This window comes from Haemaphysalis longicornis, unplaced genomic scaffold (genome assembly GCF_048455015.1).
Source record: "Haemaphysalis longicornis isolate Haplotype H1 unplaced genomic scaffold, Haemaphysalis longicornis Haplotype H1 scaffold_1, whole genome shotgun sequence".
NCBI classification, from domain to species: Eukaryota; Metazoa; Arthropoda; class Arachnida; order Ixodida; family Ixodidae; genus Haemaphysalis; species Haemaphysalis longicornis.
In genome coordinates, this window is record NW_027526203.1 from 86,146,574 (window position 1) to 86,165,877 (window position 19,304).

A 19,304-nucleotide genomic window follows, 5' to 3' on the forward strand; every position below is an offset into this window, starting at 1 on the left:
ATGCGTCTTTCATAAGTTGCGTGATCGATCAATAATTATCAGCAATCACACTCTTGAAGGGATACCCAATAAAAAATGTGGCTGATACATCTTTTTCGAGCTGAGATATCGACGTTATCTTTTAAACCGACTAGCCAAACTCTGACTTGAAATATTTTCGATAGTAGAAGGGGTTCTCGATCATGCAGGACCACTGTCGATAATTAGATTTTCAAATAGATGCTCGATCACGTGTGACATTTCATAAGGAGGAGGAATAAACTTTTATTCAGGCCCAATCTGACTCCGTGTGTGGAGGCAGACCAGTGGGGAGACTCCTTAGTCCAGGAGTCCCTTGCTCTGGCTGGCAGTCCGGGCCCGTCTCACCAGGTTAAGCTGGAAGCCGGGTTCAGAGCTGGACAGCTGCGCCGCCCACTGTGAAGGGGAGGTGTGGGGATTTGGAGGGAGGTCGGGTGTGTGGGAGCATTCCCATACGATGTGATAAAGTGTACCCCTTTCAGGGCAAAACTTGCACTGTGGTGAGTGAGAGGTGGGGAAAATCAAATGCCAAAGTGTATTGTGAGGGAAGGTCCGGGTTTGAAGTTGACGGAGAGTGATTTCACCGGCTTTTGTTAGAGACAGGTGAGGTGGAGGGAAGGTGCGACGAGAGAGCTTGTAGTGTGTGAGTATGTCATTGTAGGTGAGTAGGGGGCGGGCATCCAGGGTGGTAGGAGGGGGGTCGGGGGCAATGACCCAGTGTACCACTTCTCGGGCCGCGTCGTGCGCCGCTTCATTGCCGGCCAACCCACAATGGCCAGGGGTCCATAAAATGTGGCACTCCTCAGGGAGGTAAGAGGAGTGTTCAATGATGCGTAGGGCAGTGCGAGGGAGTAGACCTTTTTGAAGGTGTCGGCAGGCTTCTTGCGAGTCCGTGATTACTGTCACGTAGTCACGACGAGTGGAGGTAAGGGACAGCGCAATGGCTATCTCTTCCGCTTCAGTTTGTGTTGAGGCTCGCGTGGAGGCAGTGGCGACGGTACGTTTTTGACTATCTACAGTCGCGACGGCGTAAGTCGATCGGTTGGGGTATGGGGATGCATCGACGTAAAGCGTGTCCGGCAGATGCTGGTAGTGGGTGCGGATGTACGTAGTTGGTTCGCGCGGTGCGACAACCATCGCGGATGCCTGGGTGCATGTTCCGGGGTAGAGGGGCGACTTTAATGCCAGCGCGTAGTAGGGGCGGAAGACGTGTCAGGCAGTGAGGCTGAGTCGGGGTCGGATAGCCCAGGCGAGCTAAAGTACTACAGCCAGTGGGTGTAAGCTTAAGGCGTTGGAATTGCGAAGTTCGTTGAGCTTCGCACAGCTCTGTCCAAGTATTATGTATTCCGAAGCGTAAAAACAAGTCAGTAGAGGTGTTAGTGGGGAGGCCGAGTGCAGTTTTGTATGCTTGCTTAATTAAAATGTCAAGTTTCTTGTGCTCTGCTGGTTTGAGGGACAGGTAAGGAGCTCCGTATGTAAGGCGACAGATGAGCAAACGTTATCGAACACGCACTTGATGTCGAGAGCGATGATACAGTGTTTGTGATGCTTCGGAAGGTTATTGAGAAGGTCTTCCTTGAGCTGCAGGAGGACGTCTTGGGTAGACAGTTGAGGTAGAAAGCCGTACATGGTCGTGGGGAAAGCCAGGCACAGCCTGGTAATGCGCTGGAAGCGTAACAAAACAAACCGGCGCCTGAAGTTACGCATAGCTCGCCTCACAAAGCAAGCGGAAGACTGCGCCCAACAACTAAGTCAGCAGAATTGGCTCCAATTATGCGCCCAGTTACAAGGAACGCTTAGTACGCGCAAAACCTGGCACCTACTTCGATCACTAATGGGTACCCGAGAGAAGAAGATCACCAATCAACATAACATCCGCCGACTCATGCATGCCTTCCCAGGAGATGAACAAGGCCTCCTCAACACCTTACGACAAAGGTACGAACGTTCTCCACAGACTCCTGTGCCTTCTTATTCAGACTATACTGGTGATCCTAACGCGACGCTGGACACGCCTTTTACCTACGAAGAACTCGAGGCAGCAATCCGCAACCTCACGCGCAACACAGCCCCAGGTCCTGACAAAATCACGAATCGTTTAATACGCAACCTTCCTCCTGTCAGCCTCGACCGGCTCCTGAATCTTATCAATGATCATTGGACACAAGGGACGCTTCCGCCTGCCTGGAAACACGCTGACATCTCACTGATCCCCAAACCTGGCAAACCAATCGAGATACCCAACCTGATTCCCATCTCCCTTACTTCATGCCTCGGGAAAGTGCTTGAACACATGGTTTACAATCGCCTTACGGCGTACATAGAAGATGACATTCCAGAAGCGTGGAATTTACTCAAGCTGACCAGGCCAGACACGCAATTGTCATTTTGGTGACTTGGCCTGCTCTTAAATTGCTTGTTAAAATATTTCGTCGCAAGAAAAAGGGAGCTGGGGGAGGCGTGCTGTTGGAAAGCTAGCTCCCAAAATTTAGCCTCTGCAGAAATTGCAGAAGCCTGAGGTGACTGGTTTTCCATGTACCAGCCACATCATTGGTAGCTCCTTCAGCTATCAGATAAAATCAGTATTTCGCGATGACCAGATCATATTTCAGCAGTGCACAGCTTAGGCCATGTATACGTCATACTTGTACAGGACACTGGCCAAAGTCTCCCTCATATTTTGGGAGGCTGTAGAAATCTGCTCCACCAGCGGCCAAAAAATCAATTCATTTTTTGATGTGAAGGCATCAAATGGCCATTGAGTGAAAAAGCCAGTGTTGGCAGCATCCCACATCTGTAGTGGCTCCTGTAGTGGCCCATTGGCTGGGACACGTTCATTAGCACGTGTCTCGAGAAGTTGGAATGCACAAAGTCAATTGAAAAAAGCAGAGAGTGCCTCTGGTTTGTGGTTTGACTTCAGCATGCGGCAGGCTGAGGTTCGCAATGCGCAGAGCAACCTACAGTGTTCAGGTGGGCATTAATGACTCTGCATTCACAACTTATCAGGGCTTAGATGTCCTCAAAGCTTTTACAGCCTGTAAGTGACAATTCAACAGGAAGACTAGTGTCGTAATGTAGAGAGGGCGGCGAAATGATGCAGGTACCGCGCCAGTAAATTGGACAAACACAAGGGTGCGTATGCGAATTGTCAGGGGGACTAGATTAGGCAGCTATTTGGGTCCCAGTCGTACAGTGTGTGTGTGAGACTGTGCTTCGAGAATGACTTGGTGATGGTTGGCACCATTAGAGTTGTCGCGAAGCATTAGGGTGCAATGAACGTGTTGCTGCGTATTTTCCTGAAAAAGTTAATGGTGAAAACGTTTAAAGTGTGTGGGTTGTCAAGGATTCCTTACTGTGCAGTGCTGCCCTGCACAAAAATGGACACGTATACACATACCCCTCCCCCAGGAGCTATACAACTCTACTGGTCATCCACCTTTGCAGGGCGAAAAAACCTGTAGTCGATATCCCCACTTTGAAGAATCACTATAAATCGCTAAAAAAATTCAATCAAAAAATTGGTGTACCCACAGCTGCGTAGCCAGTCCCTGTCAACCAAATCTGCATTGGCCACTGAGCTAACTCAGCCACCCAAGCACATCCATCTTGTCAAAGTTCCATCCGCTGTCTTCTCCTCCCCCCTTGGGTACTATCTCTCATGAGCAAACCAGCCAATCATTCTTCGAAAGCCTCTCTGTATGTGCTTGTTTCTCGTAGAATACAGTTGAGCATTCTTTTTCCAATATTTCACCATTGCCTTAGTGTTGATATTGCTAAATTGTCCTGGTTCACATAATGTTTGCATATATACAACAGTTTTGAAATATTGCTGTGTTCACATATGCCAATGTTTTTCCACAAGCCTACAGTGCCTAAAGCAATGAAAATTAATAAAAAACCTCCGTCGCATGCCCCCGCGTGAGGGACACGAGAAAATGAAGAGCATTGGGGGTGGTCACGTGGCGTAGGTTGTGGTAGTTGGCGGTGGTAGTTGTAGTTGTTGTTGTCGTAGGGGTTGGGTAGTTGGGTTGCGAGACGAGAGAGAGAGAGAGAGAGAGAGAGAGAGACGAGAGACGTAAGTACGTAACGTGTTATTTATTTCCATTGTTTGCACCCCACCCTCTCTGCGGGGCAATCGGTTGGATCTTTATTATTATTCTTTTCTTTCTTTTCTTTTCTTTCTTATTATCCCTCTCGGGAGGGCAGTGGGGGAGGCGTGTTGCTTCCGCGCGTTGACGGTGGGGAATGCCTCTGGATTTAGTCGGGTCCCTCTCCGTGGACACTCGGGGGAGGAATGCCTTGGAATCGTTGTAGAACAGAGCGCAGGAGTAGAATGGAGTGAGCCGCGTCGATACCCGCTTTATATTCGTAGCGCGCGCAGTAGAGGGAGAGGAGGTAGCACCTGCTGCTGCAACGCCTCTTTCAGCGCCGGAGCACGCGCATGCGCGCCCGCACCTGTTGTTGAGAGCGAGGAGGAGCGGGGGGGGGGAGGGGCGCACGTGCTGGCTGGTTGCGGACGCCGATCGCCAACGGACGCGTGACATTGTGAGTTAAAGGAATGCTCTTCACTCAGTTGGGTTCAGCACCGCATTGAATCAGTTGCAATGTCTGCATAAAAGAGAAACGCACAAGATATCTTTCAATTTGGCTTTTCTGTAGGAGCACATTGTGCACAATATTAGTTTGGCTTTTCCGCACAGCTTCGGGGTCGTGCAAAAGGACATTATTTGGTTATGTCCTTTATGTCGGACTGGGCCTGGACCTGCTGCTGGAGGTGGAGCCCTTGCCCCAACGCTGTGTTCTGCTGTGCGACTCCCGGGTGGCCCTGGCACGCCTACGGGATGGCGACTCGCACTCCCTGTTGGTGCGGGGCATCCGGGAGAAAGCGGCGCAGCTGGCGGACCGGGGCACTCGGCTGTGCCTGCAGTGGGTCCCCGCCCACATAGGGCTGGACGGAAACGAGCGGGCGGACGAGCTGGCCGCCGGGGCACACGCGCTGCCTCCCTCGGACATGGTGGCCCAGGCGGCAGCGGACGACGCCCACCTGCTCATCGAGCGACACCTCCGCACCAGGCATCCAGACCCGTGGCTGCAGGTCGGAGGGGGTCTGCCGCCTGTGCAGGCATCACGCCTGCCTCGTCGACTGTGCTCGGCCGTCCTGCGCCTCCGCGTGGGGGCCGCGTGGACGGCAGAGCGGAAGCACCGACTGGGGCGGGTGGCCAGTCCCAACTGCACTCACTGCCGAGCGCCCGCGAAGTCCCTGCCGCATGTACTGTACGAGTGCCCCAAGTTTGTGGCAGGGCGGGCGGAGCTTCTAGCCGTGCTCCAAGGGGTGCGGCCGCTCGAGGAACTGCTTTGGCCCCCAGGAAGTGCCAGGGAGCGGGACAAAGTGCTCGAGGCCCTGGGAGCACACCTGGGGGCCTCGGGGCTCCACAACGCACTAAGCTAAAACTGTACGTAACTGCTCGGGTCACAGTGATGTAGAATCCCTGTGTGTGTATTTGTGTGTGTGCAGGTGTCCTTTTTTCTACTCCTTCGTGTCCCGTATTTTTATATTTATTTATATGTCTAGTGTTTCGTTTTTTTGTTTTTGTTTTCTTTCACCTAACGTTGTATATATGTTATTCTTGCCCATGTGTTATATATTTATGTTAGCCCTCTACCCTATCCCCCTATTCCTATGTACTCTTTCCTCTCTATCCCACCTCCCCTACACCAGCAGGCGTTCCGGTGTCCGCGCCTAGGCGAGACAATTTACGCCTGTTGGTGGACCTTCCTTTCTTTCTTTTGTGCAATAAATACATACTTTATGGCACAGCCATGTTCTCATGCAGGAAAAATGTAGCATTTCATTTAAGGAGCTTTGGCGTTACAATGCAAAGCAAACATCACTGTATGGAATGTGCTCCCAGACAGAACTTTTAGGGGCTTTTTTCTGCACTGGCACAAGGGTTTGCAGAAAGAATGACCGGTTCTTGGACAAGTAGGCCCTCTTTTAGCATAATGTTAGATTGTCCAAAGGGACTGAAGATTGCCTGTTTCATATAAAAAAACGTCAACAGCAGAGCACTTATTGAAGCCCACATGCTGCTCATTGATACCGACACATATGTTCAAGCAGTGAATTTATTGGTAAAGCCACCCAAGGTGCACTGCGCTACTGTACTGGAACTTTCACGAACAGGACTGGACAATCACAGCTAGCAGTGACATCCACGCAGGTGGCGTCGCTGTGGTTCCTGCACAAGGAAGGAAATGATACACATTAGGGCGCGCAACATTTCTACATAATTTTACAACACGTATCATAGCCTCATAAGGCTGCAGTTACCCTGAAATTGTCACAAAGCTACTCAACTATTTCTAAAGCCTGTTGGACCGCGGGCATAAATGCCTGCCTTGTGGGAAAATAAAAAAAACAATGCATCTCTCTATCCGCCACCTGAGAACGCGCTCTCTAGCGGTCAGGATCCGCTGAGAGACATGCAGTATTATGAATGTAATGTGGGACATTTTATTCTTCCCATTATTGAGCAGGTGAGTTTGCTTGTGAATGCCCGTGTTTTACACAGCATAAAATTGCTGTTTGGCAATTATCAGTAAGCTGAGTGCTTCGATATTGCACGTGTACCTACATTAACATCAAATATTGCAAGTAGCAAACATTTTTGCTCGTTATGAAATCAGACATAACTCATTGACGAATACATAATAGCAATCGAATGACAGTTAACAGGAAAGCAATAACACATCATAGGAAACACCAGTATAAAAAAATAATAGAACTTCACACAACTGTACACTGAAAGAAAAAGAAGGGTAGCAAATGCAAAAATTAAGCTGGTAGACACCGGTATGAGAAAGCAATAGCACATCACACAACTGTACTCTGAAAGAGGAAGAGAAAAGGGATGTTAGCAAATGCAAGAATGAACCAGAATATTAAAATAAATGAGCGACTTCTGACCCGATGTAGATGGGAGTTATTGCATTAACAAGTAATAAAAGGCACAATTTACTGACACAAAGCCTGAATTAGCTGAAGGGCTGTCCCGATCTTCGCAACCTGTCCTTTGCAACCACTTTGCACTTGTCCGAGCATAGCAGAACCTTATTATTTAATTTACTAGCTGCAAACTGCAGACACCCCCTATGGAACATTTTAAGACAGGCAGGACATTTTACATCTAGTTCCACTGCATCCAGTATGGGTTGCCTACAGTTACAATGCCGTCTATAGCTATTCTGCTTCGGACGCACACGAACAGCAAAAGACTGAAGGAGAGGAAAATAATCCATTACACCTGTCCGTATACATTTTACCAATGTCGGCGTAAACCTTTCTGATTAAGGGTAAGGCTGGATGGCTCATTACCTGAAGCTATATAATACATGTTTGCAATTGCAAATAAGCCACAGTCAAGTGTGTTGCCCTGGTTTTGTGCAGATTCGCTTTCTCTAATGAGTGCTGCCGATTTAGACTGTATCATGTTACAAATTTGGCGAACAGCATCAGGTTGGACGTCCTGATCGAGGAAGTCGTAAAGATAAATGGTATCATCAGGAGCACCAGCATTCGTTACAGTAACCCAGTGGTTCGGATTTTGAGTGTGCAGTATCTGAACAAATCTGCCAGTTACTTCGGAAAACCTCAGCCCCTGCCCACATAATACATCCTGGAAACCACTCATTCCACGAAACTTTCGTCTGATTAGAAATTGAGCTACATTAATCACGCTGTCTGACAATGAAGTGCCCCTTTCAATAGCATTTAGGTCTTTATCACAGAGAGAGTACTGGTTATACAACCTCAAAAAAGTCTGCTCTTATCATTGCAAGGCTGATTCGTTTTTTCTGCAGGGGGACAAATTTTCGCTTTGGAGTTTTAACATTTTTAGGACGTCCCCTTCTGGCTTTTACCAAAAGTATCTTTAGGTTTGCGGTGCTCCCACCATCCGCCGCAGACATTTGCTGAACTTGTAACGGGACAGGCGCACCCTGAAAATTTACCGTTGCTTGGTTGCCAGTGAATGCTGTTACGTTACTAAAGCAGGCTTCACAGGATGAAAGCTTTTCCATTAATTCGTTCGTGTCACAATTTGCCAACACATTAGCCGTTGATTTGGACATTTCACAAAGGGTCTTAAATATATAGCAATACTTTTCTTGTGGAGTATTCAACTTAACAGATGGAGGTAGCTGAACACTGCTGGTGACTGGGCGCTTAGTGATTGCAGTTGGTGGAGAGCTAGCACTAAGAGAAAAGTCCTTCCGCCACCTGTCCGCAATGCAAGCGTTATCAAAAAGAACTTATTTAGCAAAACAACGGCTTGTAAAGATGTGGGCACCGGGCAGGCCATACTGACCGTGGAAGCTGCACGTGCAAGTGGTTAGATTGTGGTTAACACTGTACTCCTTGCTTGCAAAAGTGACTTGATATGAGCTACCTCTTGGGCTAACAGTGTACTCTGGTGCATTGAACAGTTCGTACTGCTCCCGCAGTTTATTTCTCGCTTCCGAAGTACAATGTGATGCCACTGCTACCTCAAAGGTATCTATAGCGCCTACATTTAAGTTTAGTTTCATTTCCCTTAGCATGGCAAACTGCTGGAATTCACTGTCTCTGTCAGCATATTTTAGAAGGGCCTCTATGGCATCAATCAAATGGAAGCGCGATTGAAGGTAAGCTTTTATCTTTTGATTATGACACTCAATTCTATTATTCGTAGTATTACCTAGCGTTAGAACATTTAGCCGGTACGCATGAACCCAGAGTTCTGTGCAAGAGTGCCAGTTCTGGTAAGAGCAAAATTCCTTAGAAGCAATAGCGTTCATTTTATCAAAGTTTTGTAAGTACTCTTGTGTGCTACGGCAATAAATTAATTTATAAATTATGGGCTTCAACTGTTTAGACTCCATCCTTGATTTCTCATGGGCCTGTCTTTCCAAACACCTAAGCACATGCCAAGTGCACAGCAAGATAGTAGCATTGGGAAGAGGATTGCCCAAAATTTGCAGTGCATTTAAATCCTTGTCTATCATTACAACCTTGCAAGCAGAAAGTACACTGGGATATAAAGCAACAAACTTGGAAAGCATAGGCTGAACAATTTCTATAGTCTCGTTTTTCAAAAATGGATAACATGCACACCTTCCACAACCAGAACTGTCTTCAACTAAAATGGAATAAAGAACATAATTTTCTACATTGACTTTGTATGTTCCATCAACAAAAAGAATACTGGGATAATTATTCAAAACATTTTTCATGCAAGCTGTCTGAATTAAGACATACTGCAGCACATCCTTATTATTTTTTTCATAATGAACTGTAAAGTTCGGATCTTCTGCAACTAAGCTTTCAATTTTTTTCACAAACACTTCTCCATGGGCAGCATCATTACGAATAGGAACAGAACAGCGTTGCGATATGTTGTTAAGATCCTTTGTTTTTACAGTTTTACCTGTTGTATTCTTGACCTGTTCCCGACTTTTTCTTGATGGAACACCAAGATATTGTAAACTAACAACATGTGCCTGCTCCTCCCTACTCAGAAGCCTGTTCTGTGGGTACAAAGCATACAAATCCAGAGCATGACTATGTGCTGCCTCTACATTAGTAACCACATAGTGGAAAGTTGGTGTTGGAGCAAGGGCCACTTTGACACACATTCCACACCCAATACCATTGTAGCTCTGATTATTTCGCTTGCCAGCTCCCCGAGGCCTTACTCTAGCACCATGAACGCACTTGTACACAACCCTACTATACTTAAACTCCTCGCGCAGGTCAGGTGAGAGGTTCTTGTGCGAGTCACTAATTGAAACAACATGTCTGCCTTCTGCACACTAAGCTTCGAAGCACTGCCGGAAAGAAACAAAGCTGTCAAACTTAGCACCCACAACAATCTCACTGCCTCCTCCTCCAACTAACCTTGTAGCAGCCTGAGCATCAGAACTAGGAGCCTCATAGCCTGGATCCTGCTTGGTCGCAGCCTTTTCACGGTCGGTCTGGACATCAGAGGTGGCAACCCCACAGCTCGGCATCAAAGCTACCAGGCGTCTGCCACTCTTGACAGCAATGTGACCAGCCTTGACTGGATTACCTACTCCTGTTCTAGACCTACCGGTGACAAAGCTGTTCTCCTGTCCACAAATGCGGCTTTTGCAGCCAGTGACCTCAGGCACAGCACCACTCAAGGGAGCTTTACCGGGAGCAACAGATGCAGTTGTAGCCACCTGACAGCGCTCCTGCTGCCTGGAAGCCACGTGCTGATCTGTGCCACTGCTGCCATGAGCAGTGCTATGCGAGGTGTTAGCTCCAGCTTGAGTGAGCCTACGAAAGCCAGTGGAAGAAGCAGTAACACAGTAATTCCTTTTCAGACATTTCTGTGACTGGCTCACAGGCACTGGCAAAGGTGGGTTGCCCTGCAGGCGGTTGGCAGCTGCAGATGCCGGAACACCGCTCGCCCTGCTCACTGCTGGGACATAGCTTTGCTCTGGCTTCCGCAGTGCCGCAGCCTTCCTCCTCCTCTTCTTAGGCAACACCAGTATCCACTCACCGTCACCACCGTGGCGAACATCCCTGGGCTCTTCCTCCACGGAGGAGCGCACAACAGGGTGGCTTGCACACGCCTGTGAGGCTCCCCCTGCGACGCTGGCCTGCATGGTGCATGCACCCCGGCTGACGGCCCCTGGCTGGGCGCAAGGCACCTGAGCACAGCGCCTGTCAGCCTTTCCCTTTGCAGGTACACTCAGGCCAAGCGGCGCGGAGGAAGGCAGGGTGTCCCAGGTACACCAGGTCTTACTTCCCTTGCAGCGAACGCGGGCACCACCAACAAGAGCAGGGCCAGCTCCCCGAGGGGGGTGCAGCTGGAAGCTGGCTGGTGTCGCGCCTCTGCAAGGCAGCAGTCCTGGCTTCCCAGACAGGAGCTGGTGTTGTGGGAGCTCCACTTCCAGGCTGCAGAGAGGCATGCGTGCCAAACGGGGGGAAATCTGCTTCGCACAGGGTGAGAGCACTTGGGGTCTTGGTGACCCAGCCCCTCCAGAGGGACGCTGCGTGGCTCTCCTGGTAGCTCCTCTGGATGTGGCTCCTCTCCAAGGCTGCAACCAGGCTGCGGGCCTGCCGGTAGAGGAAGTCCGCCAGCACCTTGTTCCCGTGGCGGCTCGGGTAGACACCATCCAAGGCCAGGCAGCTGGGCCACACGCTCTCCAGGCCACTCAGGAAAGCGAAGCCGCGCTCCTGGCAGAACTCCTGCAGGTCAGCGTTCACACGCGTGTACAGGTAGTTCCCGCGCCGGAGCTTGTCGGATAGAGCTTCCTCCCCGATGTACTTGTTCTGCCCCCGGGGGAGGATGGCAGAAAAAGCTACATGCGCGGTCGGATTGCGCTCGAGGATGCCCTGAGCTAGCCGGTGATACTTGTGCCTGAACACGCTGACACTACACTCGTCGACGTTGTTAGTGCCAACGTGCACAATCACAATATCAAAGCCAGCTACCTCGTCAGCTATCTTCGACAGCAAGCGCTCGATCCGAGTCCCTCCGTGCGCGGAAACTTTCACCGCCAGACCCTGACGCGACGGAAAGTACTGCTCCACGTACTTTGCCATCGAGTCACCGACTACCAAAACACGAGCCATGGCAAGTTTGAAGTTGCGAGCAGGCAACGAACAGCAGGACGCGTTAAACTAGTCAATGACACGTTCTGACTAGTGCTACGGAGCTAAACACAACAAATTTCTGCAAAATACCTAATCAAAGTAATTAAATCCAATACTATCAACACGAAAAAAACGCTGCGAGGCAGCGGTTTTGCACAGAGCAAAAGATGTTATCGGTTTGCGATTGCTGAAGAACGACGCCGAAATTCTGGAAGTCCGCACGTGTGCCAGGTACCACCAGCACAGCAGCACAAGGATGAGCGCCCTGCGCTGGTCGTGCGCTCGTAGGTTGAGCGAAGCGCGCTGGGCGCGCAGAAAAAAAAAAAAACACAAACCCAACGACGTAATGTTAATGACGTCCCCGGAAGTCACGTGATTTTTTAAACGTGACGTCACTTCTGCGGGGCAGGAGTCACCGCGAGGGGGCTAGATCTCGTACCCCGCGCGGGGCACGAGACTTACCCTTACGTATTATGACATTTTCGAACTCTTGAGTTCGCAGCCTTCCGTTTATTCTCCGAGTTTCAAATACTTCCATTCTTGCTTGTCCGTGAAATGAATGTCTGTATAGTTGTCAACAAAATTATTTTCCATTGCCAAATTTGTTTGTGTTACCTACAAGGAACACTAGAAATGCTAGTAACGTGAATTTTAACTTGCCTGTAACCCGAAATACCTATGGTCAACGGCTAACACAATTTTACGGAGCAAAAGTTTGGAACACTTTACCTATAGAAATAAAAACTGCTAATAACTTTGTATTCACACTAAAAAGGTACTACCTATCCAACATCGCATGAACTCCGGTTTCTTTTTTGTTTTGTTCAATTTTTTGTACTTATTTGGTAATCAGTATCTTTGGCTCACTTGTTTACTGTTTAATGCTGTATTGTGTATTTATGTAATGGGCCTAAACTAGCTTCGGCTATTGGCCCAACAGTTTGTGTTATGTATTTTGGATAAATTGTTGGTGAATAAAAAAAAACGTGCGTCAACGTGTGGGGTGCCGTCTCCAGGCATGGCCAGGGTCCACTGCATTGGATCATCGGCCCACTCACTTCAGTGCGCTACTGCGACATCGTGAACACAGTTGTGAGGTCCACTTATGAGATCAGCGGCCAGGCGCCCGGACTGCGCGTGAGAACCCGCCACTCTGTCTGGGGGCTCAGCACTGTGGACTCTACGCCGCAGCCGTCGCCATTTCGTCACGGCACGCACGGGAGACGGATTGTCTGGCCCACCGAATACCACGGGGATAATCCCCCATTGAGAGCGCGGACGGCGCCGCCGGGTTCCAAGAATCGTCGACATGACGCGCGGAGGTGGTGCGATTACCGGCGTCGAAGCGCGCGCCGCGCGAGACACCATTGTAAACGCGCCCCGGCCGGCACAATGCACTGTCGCGGCCTTTCGCTCTCACCAGGCGGGGTCGCGCCCACTTGCTCGTCCGCGGGCGTGCAGTTGACCGAAAGATGGCGACGCCTCATTGAATATTCCGTAGCGCGCTGAGTGACAGCTGTCTACGTGAATTTGGGCACTCCCTTGCGCGTGTACGAACGCTACAGGGGCGTTCCCGAGAGAGTGTGATCTCGAGGCATTATAAGGCCGAACTCGGCCGTTAGAAATCGTTCTTGTCTGAGCGCTGAGCTGGGCAGTTCCTTGCAGGACAAGGAGTCTCAACCGTTAAAGCTAGGTTGAGATTTGCGAGCCCTCTAGGCTCGCAAATCTCGCAGATCTCGCAAATCTCGCAAATCTAGGCTCGCAGATCGCGTCGGAAGTTTAGGGTACAACGCCATACCGGGAAACTAGACGGATCTTGCGGTGAAACAGAGTCTCGGCCGTCGTTTCTCGAGCGGTTTGTGTACGCTCCGAGAATAGGAGAGTTAGACGAAGTTGAGGAGCTAGAGTGATTTGTGCGGCTGGTGTTACGAATCGGCCAACGCCGCCGTATTTTCCCGCATCAGCCACCACGTGCGAAGCCACCCCGTGTGCCACAGCCGCCCGCGTGTCGGTGAACCATACTTTCGTGTCTCGACATGAAAGGTCAGACAACTCGCGTTGCAACGCGCCTCCGGCGGTTGCCAGCGGCACACCCAGATGCCAGCGGCAGGCCCAGGCATTCTTCACGGACGTGCGCCCCTCCGCCGTCAGGTGCCAGCGCGGCGGTGAGTCACACCTTGACATGCCCGGCTCAGACGTTTCGCTATCGGCGCCATCAACATTCGATAGCGCGCCCCGGCACCTTTCAAGGACACTCTCTCCCCTCTCTCGGACGCCACGTGCGGCGAGGCTATGAATGACTCACGAACTATGGAAAGAGCGTTGTGTGTGTCTGTGATGTTCGTGGCGTTTGGCTACTTGTTCGCGTTTGACCATTGTTGCTTTTGGGTATAAATAGAAGCAGCCCAAACGCTGAACTTGATTCCTGTCTGAGCAGCGAATCTATGCGGTCGCTCTGCTCGAATCCTGTATTGTAACCTCGCCCGTGGGGGCATTGTATGTTTTTTGGCTTCGGCTCACCTCTCGCTATGAAGTAAACAGTTACGTTATCCTACTGCTCTGGACTTCTTCACGGCTGCAACAGCGGCTGGCCCCTCGCATCATACACGCTACCACTCGTATGTCGGAGGCTGCGGAGAACGGATCGGGTGCCCCCGCCCGGTCGCAACAACTGGTTGGCAGCGGTCGGATGACAACTTCGTGACACCTGGAGCCAGCGGTGCGAGACCCAACACCAGGGACGTCAAGGCGGCTTCGGACTTCGCAGAATTCACGGCGCTCAATGGTGAGTGCGGGACTTTTCTTCACTGAGTTTTACCAGGCTTGTGAGGATAGCTGGTAGGGCGTGCGTTTTTGTCGCGTGGGTTATTCGCGCAAAACATTTTTTGGAGCAGTGGGAAAGCAGTACTCTAGACCGACCATGAATTTGAAGGCGTTGAAAAAACCGCAGTTGTTGGAGCTTGCAAAAGAGTTGCGCTTGGATGTTACGGACGCGCTGAGAAAGCCAGAGCTGATACACGCTATACTCACTGTTGGGGCTGACGATGACGAGCTGTCTGAGTGCATTGAGACGATCAATGGCAGGGAAACCGCTAAACGTCAGGCTGCAGAGGCAGAGGCTGTGCGCCAGCGTGAGAAACGCGAGGAAAGAAAGCGCGAAGAGGAACGCCAAGAAAGAAAGCGAGAACAGGAGCAAGAGAAGCAGAAAAAGGAACGCGAAGATAGAAAGCGAGAACAGGAGCAAGAGAGGCAGAAACAGGAACGCGAAGATTGAAGGCGAGAACAGGAGCGACAGCATGAGCTGGAAATGAAGCGTCTAGACGTCGAGGCGTCTCGACCTAGACGTCAGAGTGGCAGCAGCGTGCAGTCTGCGGCGACTGAGCGACCTACGTTGCGAATGTGTGACCTAATGCGACCCTACAAGGTAGGAGAAGACATCGGTATTTTTTTGGTCAACTTCGAGCGTACGTGTGAGAGGGCCCAGTTTAGCCGAGACTCATGGCCGCAAAAGCTGCTTACGCTTTTGCCAGGTGAGGCATCCGACGTGATGGCCCGCTTGTCAAAGGAGGAGGCGGAGGACTACCAGAAAGTCAAGTCGAGCCTCCTGCGGAAGTACAGGCTCTCAGTAGAGGCGTTTCGCCAGAAGTTCCGTGAAGCCGAGAAAGTTAGAGGCGAGTCGTACTCGGAGTTCGCCTACAAGCTGAGGGCAAATATGGAAGAGTGGCTGAAAGAGGCCGAGGCTTTCCGAGAGCACGACAAAGTAATTGAGTGCTTCGATCTTGAGCAGTTTTACCGCCGTCTACCAGAGAACCTGAGACTCTGGGTGCAAGATAGGCCAGGGGTAAAAACTGTGGATCAGGCAGCTCAGCTAGCCGACGAGTTCGTCGCACGTCGAAGTGCGCAGGGGCCGAAAGACGGCCAAAAAGAGTTCAGGCCGAGGCCTGATAAGTCAGGGCCGAAAGGCAGAGCTCCCCGGGAAGACGGTGGAGCAAGGGAAGTCGTTCTCGTGGATAGAGAAAATGGCCACGATAACGAAGAGAGAGCAGCAGACGCTGAGGAGCAGCGCAGAAAGAAAGCTTTCGAAGCGCGCAGACAGGCTGCGTGTTATAACTGCGGAGAGACGGGACATTTCGCTGCCAATTGTAAGAAGGGAAAACTAGTATTTCACGTACTAGATCAGAGTGAGGACAGCAGGCAGTTTCTAGAGCCGTACGTACGCGAGCTAGTCGTCAATGGTAAACCGTGCCGAGTTCTTCGCGACTCCGCGGCGACGGTAGACATGGTCCACCCTTCGTACGTTGACCCGAATCAGCTAACGGGGCAGTGTGTCTGGGTGAAGCCAGCCGTAGGTGCACGCAACGCGCGTCTGCCGATTGCTAAGGTCAGCATCGGAGGTCCGTTTGGTGAACTTGTGACGCAGGCAGCAGTATCCCCACAACTTCTTCCGGAGTACAGGTACCTATTCTCGAACAGGTCGGATCAGCTGTTAAGCGAAAAGGGGTACAATTTTGAGAAACTGCCGAGGAAAGAACCAGCTGAGCTCGCTGCGAAGAGCTCGAGGAGCTCGAGTAACGATAGGGTCGCCACCTCTGTGAGGAATGGCGAAACTCAGACAGAAAGCGATGAGTGGCATTTCCGGATGCTCACGACGGAGGGCAGCGTAAGTACACTGTGTGAAAGGTCCCTACGGTGAGCGGAGATGTTTCGTCGCCGTGTTCGAAGTGCGCTAGATCACGGGAGGCCTTGAAAACGGCTGTCGACCCGAATGCGCGCAGTTCGCGAGATAGCGAGGTTTCGCTGGAATGCGGAAACCATGAGGCTACCGAAAGGCAACACGAGTCCGCTAAAACGGAGGTTGTTCCTTCGGACGGTAGTGTGGAAGAGAGCGACGTGGTGGGAAAGCCTGCAGTCGAGGCAGCAAACGGTTTGCAGGGTTTAGTTGGGAGTCATGGCGATCTCGCCACTGGGCAAGCCGATTCCGTCCTGCCACCAGCTAAGGTAGCTGACCTCGAGCAACGGCCAGCCGAGCTCGTAGAGATTCAGGGGTCGCGGGCGGCTGAGCCGTCTTTTGAGATAGGGCAGCCTGGTTTTAGTATGGTTCTGGCAGTGCGGAAGGAGAACGGGAACACGCTTCGGTGTTCGCGTGCTGAGGCTGTCGCTGAGAGCGCGAGGGACGACGAGGTAGTGACTGTTGGGAACTGCAAGGTGTGTAATGGGCTCGTCGTGCCCGTTTCACTCCCCACTGATGCTCCCGATAATAGGCCAACATCGGCTGAGTTAGTTGAGGTTCCGGGGTCGCCTGTGGCTGAACCGAAGTCGGGAACCGACCAGCCGAGAGAAGTGAACGTAAACGCGTTCCGATGTTCGCTGGCCGAACGCGTTCGCAAAAAGGTGAGCAACGAGGAGAGAGGGAAAGCTTCTGCTCGTACTTCCGGCACGTGTTTCAGTGCGGACACCGAGGGGCAAAGCCGTGAGCTCGCATCGCGCCGAGGGAACGCCACCTAGAAGCAGTGCGCGCCTAACGTATGAACGGTGGAAAATGCCGCTCGATCCTCCGCGCGCTCGACCTTTGTCGAACAAGACAACCGGTGTCATTTCACGCGGTCCCAGCAGCGTTGAGAGAACGGCTGCACCTAAAGTGCGGTACCGAAAGGGAAAAGCTCAGGGCATTGACGAGAGCTCAAATCGCAGCTCTCGGCGCGAGAAGTGGCCTGTAGACGCCTGACTTTCTCAATTTTTGTTTTCCTGAAGCAGGTTTCGACATTTCCAATCACGCGAAATTATTATTTATTTTATTTTTTATTTATTTACTACTGTAAGCCTTTCTCAGGCTCATACAGGGTGGGCGTGCAAATATACACACTCGAGTAGAAACCAAGCAATATCGCACATAACGAAAGAAACAGAATCACAAGATGCTGGTGAAACTAAAACTGAACGGTGGAAGCTCTTGCACAAAATCATGGCCAGGTCACAAAACATCATCGTGGCATCAGCAGGTGTTACAGTGATCACTGTGTTCCGAAGCGCTCACAAACAAAAAAGGGCAACTTTTACTCTTCATAAAACAATCTTTCTACATTTTGTCACCTTTGTCAGAAATCAGAAATCAGAAATGTCACCTTTCAAGTTTGTGCACTCGTCTAAAGTACTGCTGGGCTAAAATATAACTAGTGTAGTTAGTTATTAGCGTATTTTTTCGCAACTAAAAGCCTGGTAGATCTTCAGTGTGGATTTGTCTTCGCGCTTGCTGGCGATGCGGTTGTGTCTTGCTGTGTTGTTCTGTTGCTTGCCTGACCAATCCAGAGACGTTCTTGGGGAGCCACTACTCGTCCAGTGATCGGCTTTATGAAGCTCCAGCACCGTGTCGTACAGCCCAGGCCTGGAGTCGAGCGGCTGATGAGCCCTTCACTGCGAAAGCATCCCTCCGGACAACGGTTGAAGACCCTTATCCATCAGGATCTCGGACCCCCGGCGGAGAAGCTGTTATGAGTCGGCCAACGCCGCCGTATTTTCCCGCATCAGCCACCACGTGCGAAGCCACCACGTGTGCCACAGCCGCCCGCGTGTCGGTGAACCATACTTTCGTGTCTCGACATGAAAGGTCAGACACCTCGCGTTGCAACGCGCTTCCGGCGGTTGCCAGCGGCACCCCCCGATGCCAGCGGCACGCCCAGGCATTCTTCACGGACGTGCGCCCCTCCGCCGTCAGGTGCCAGCGCGGCGGTGAGTCACACCTTGACATGCCCGGCTCAGACGTTTCGCTATTGGCGGTGAGATCTTTGAGTGGCGCCCCCTGGCTCTGACGTCGGCTTAGGGATTCGCGCCGCTGTCGTCTGCTACACTCCGCTTGTGAGGGGCAACAGTGCCTGGGCTAGAAATCGCCCGCTTCGTTGCTGTTGTGCGTTAAAAAGCGTATTTCTAGCGACTCAGTTATTTTGCCAACTTCTGACGCATCTGAATAATTTGAAGCTGTATCCCCCACAAGTTTGCAACACACGAAGAGATAGAAAACAACTTTCTTCAGAGTATCGGTCAGAAGATCGTGTGTAACTCGTCCTTTCTTGCTTATTCGCGAGGATCAGCGATCAGAGCTTCTCGATAAGTATTCAAAATGCGTAGGCTTCCCTGCAGTATCTTTGAGATGCTGCTATGAAGACTGAACAGTCTAATACTACATACCAAGCAGCGGCCTCAACACGCTCATCGCACAGCAGGAAATAAAGCGGCTTTCTTCTGTTTCTTTCGTTGTTGTCTTGTATCGGATTAATGTTTCTTGCTTTTCTTTTTTTTTCCCAACGCATTAATTTTTCTGCGCCGTCACCAACTTCTTATTAGGAGGTTTCGGGATGTTTGGGAGCCTCACAAAGGTCGTGTGGATATTTCCTTCATTTTGTAAGACATACATTCCCTTCTTCAAAAATTGGCTTTCATTACGGCTACGTGCAAGAAGGTGCATATCCGCAGAGTGCTTTGTTTAATCACATGCAAATACAATGAGAAGGTTTGTGCTACGCCACCGCGATCGCGCCCTAAACAACGTGGTCCACAGTACTCGAAGGCGGCTTTTGTGCTCCGAATTTCTATCGTAATTATATCGTTATCATAACGAACTGACTCAACT

General features: G+C 50.8%; 1 protein-coding gene across 1 annotated transcript; it reads right to left on the minus strand.

Annotated features, from left to right (window-relative positions):
* Positions 1-10,813: 10,813 nt before the first annotated feature.
* LOC144164849 (uncharacterized) lies at positions 10,814-11,659 on the minus strand. The gene has a single exon (XM_077695101.1). It carries the CDS (start codon positions 11,657-11,659, stop codon positions 10,823-10,825), a length of 837 nt encoding a protein of 278 aa, XP_077551227.1. The 3' UTR covers positions 10,814-10,822.
* Positions 11,660-19,304: the final 7,645 nt, after the last annotated feature.

What these genes read in the sequence shown, in the direction of transcription:
- LOC144164849 (XM_077695101.1), bottom strand. Translation starts at nt 11,659, where the DNA reads ATGGCTCGTGTTTTGGTAGTCGGTGACTCGATGGCAAAGTACGTGGAG.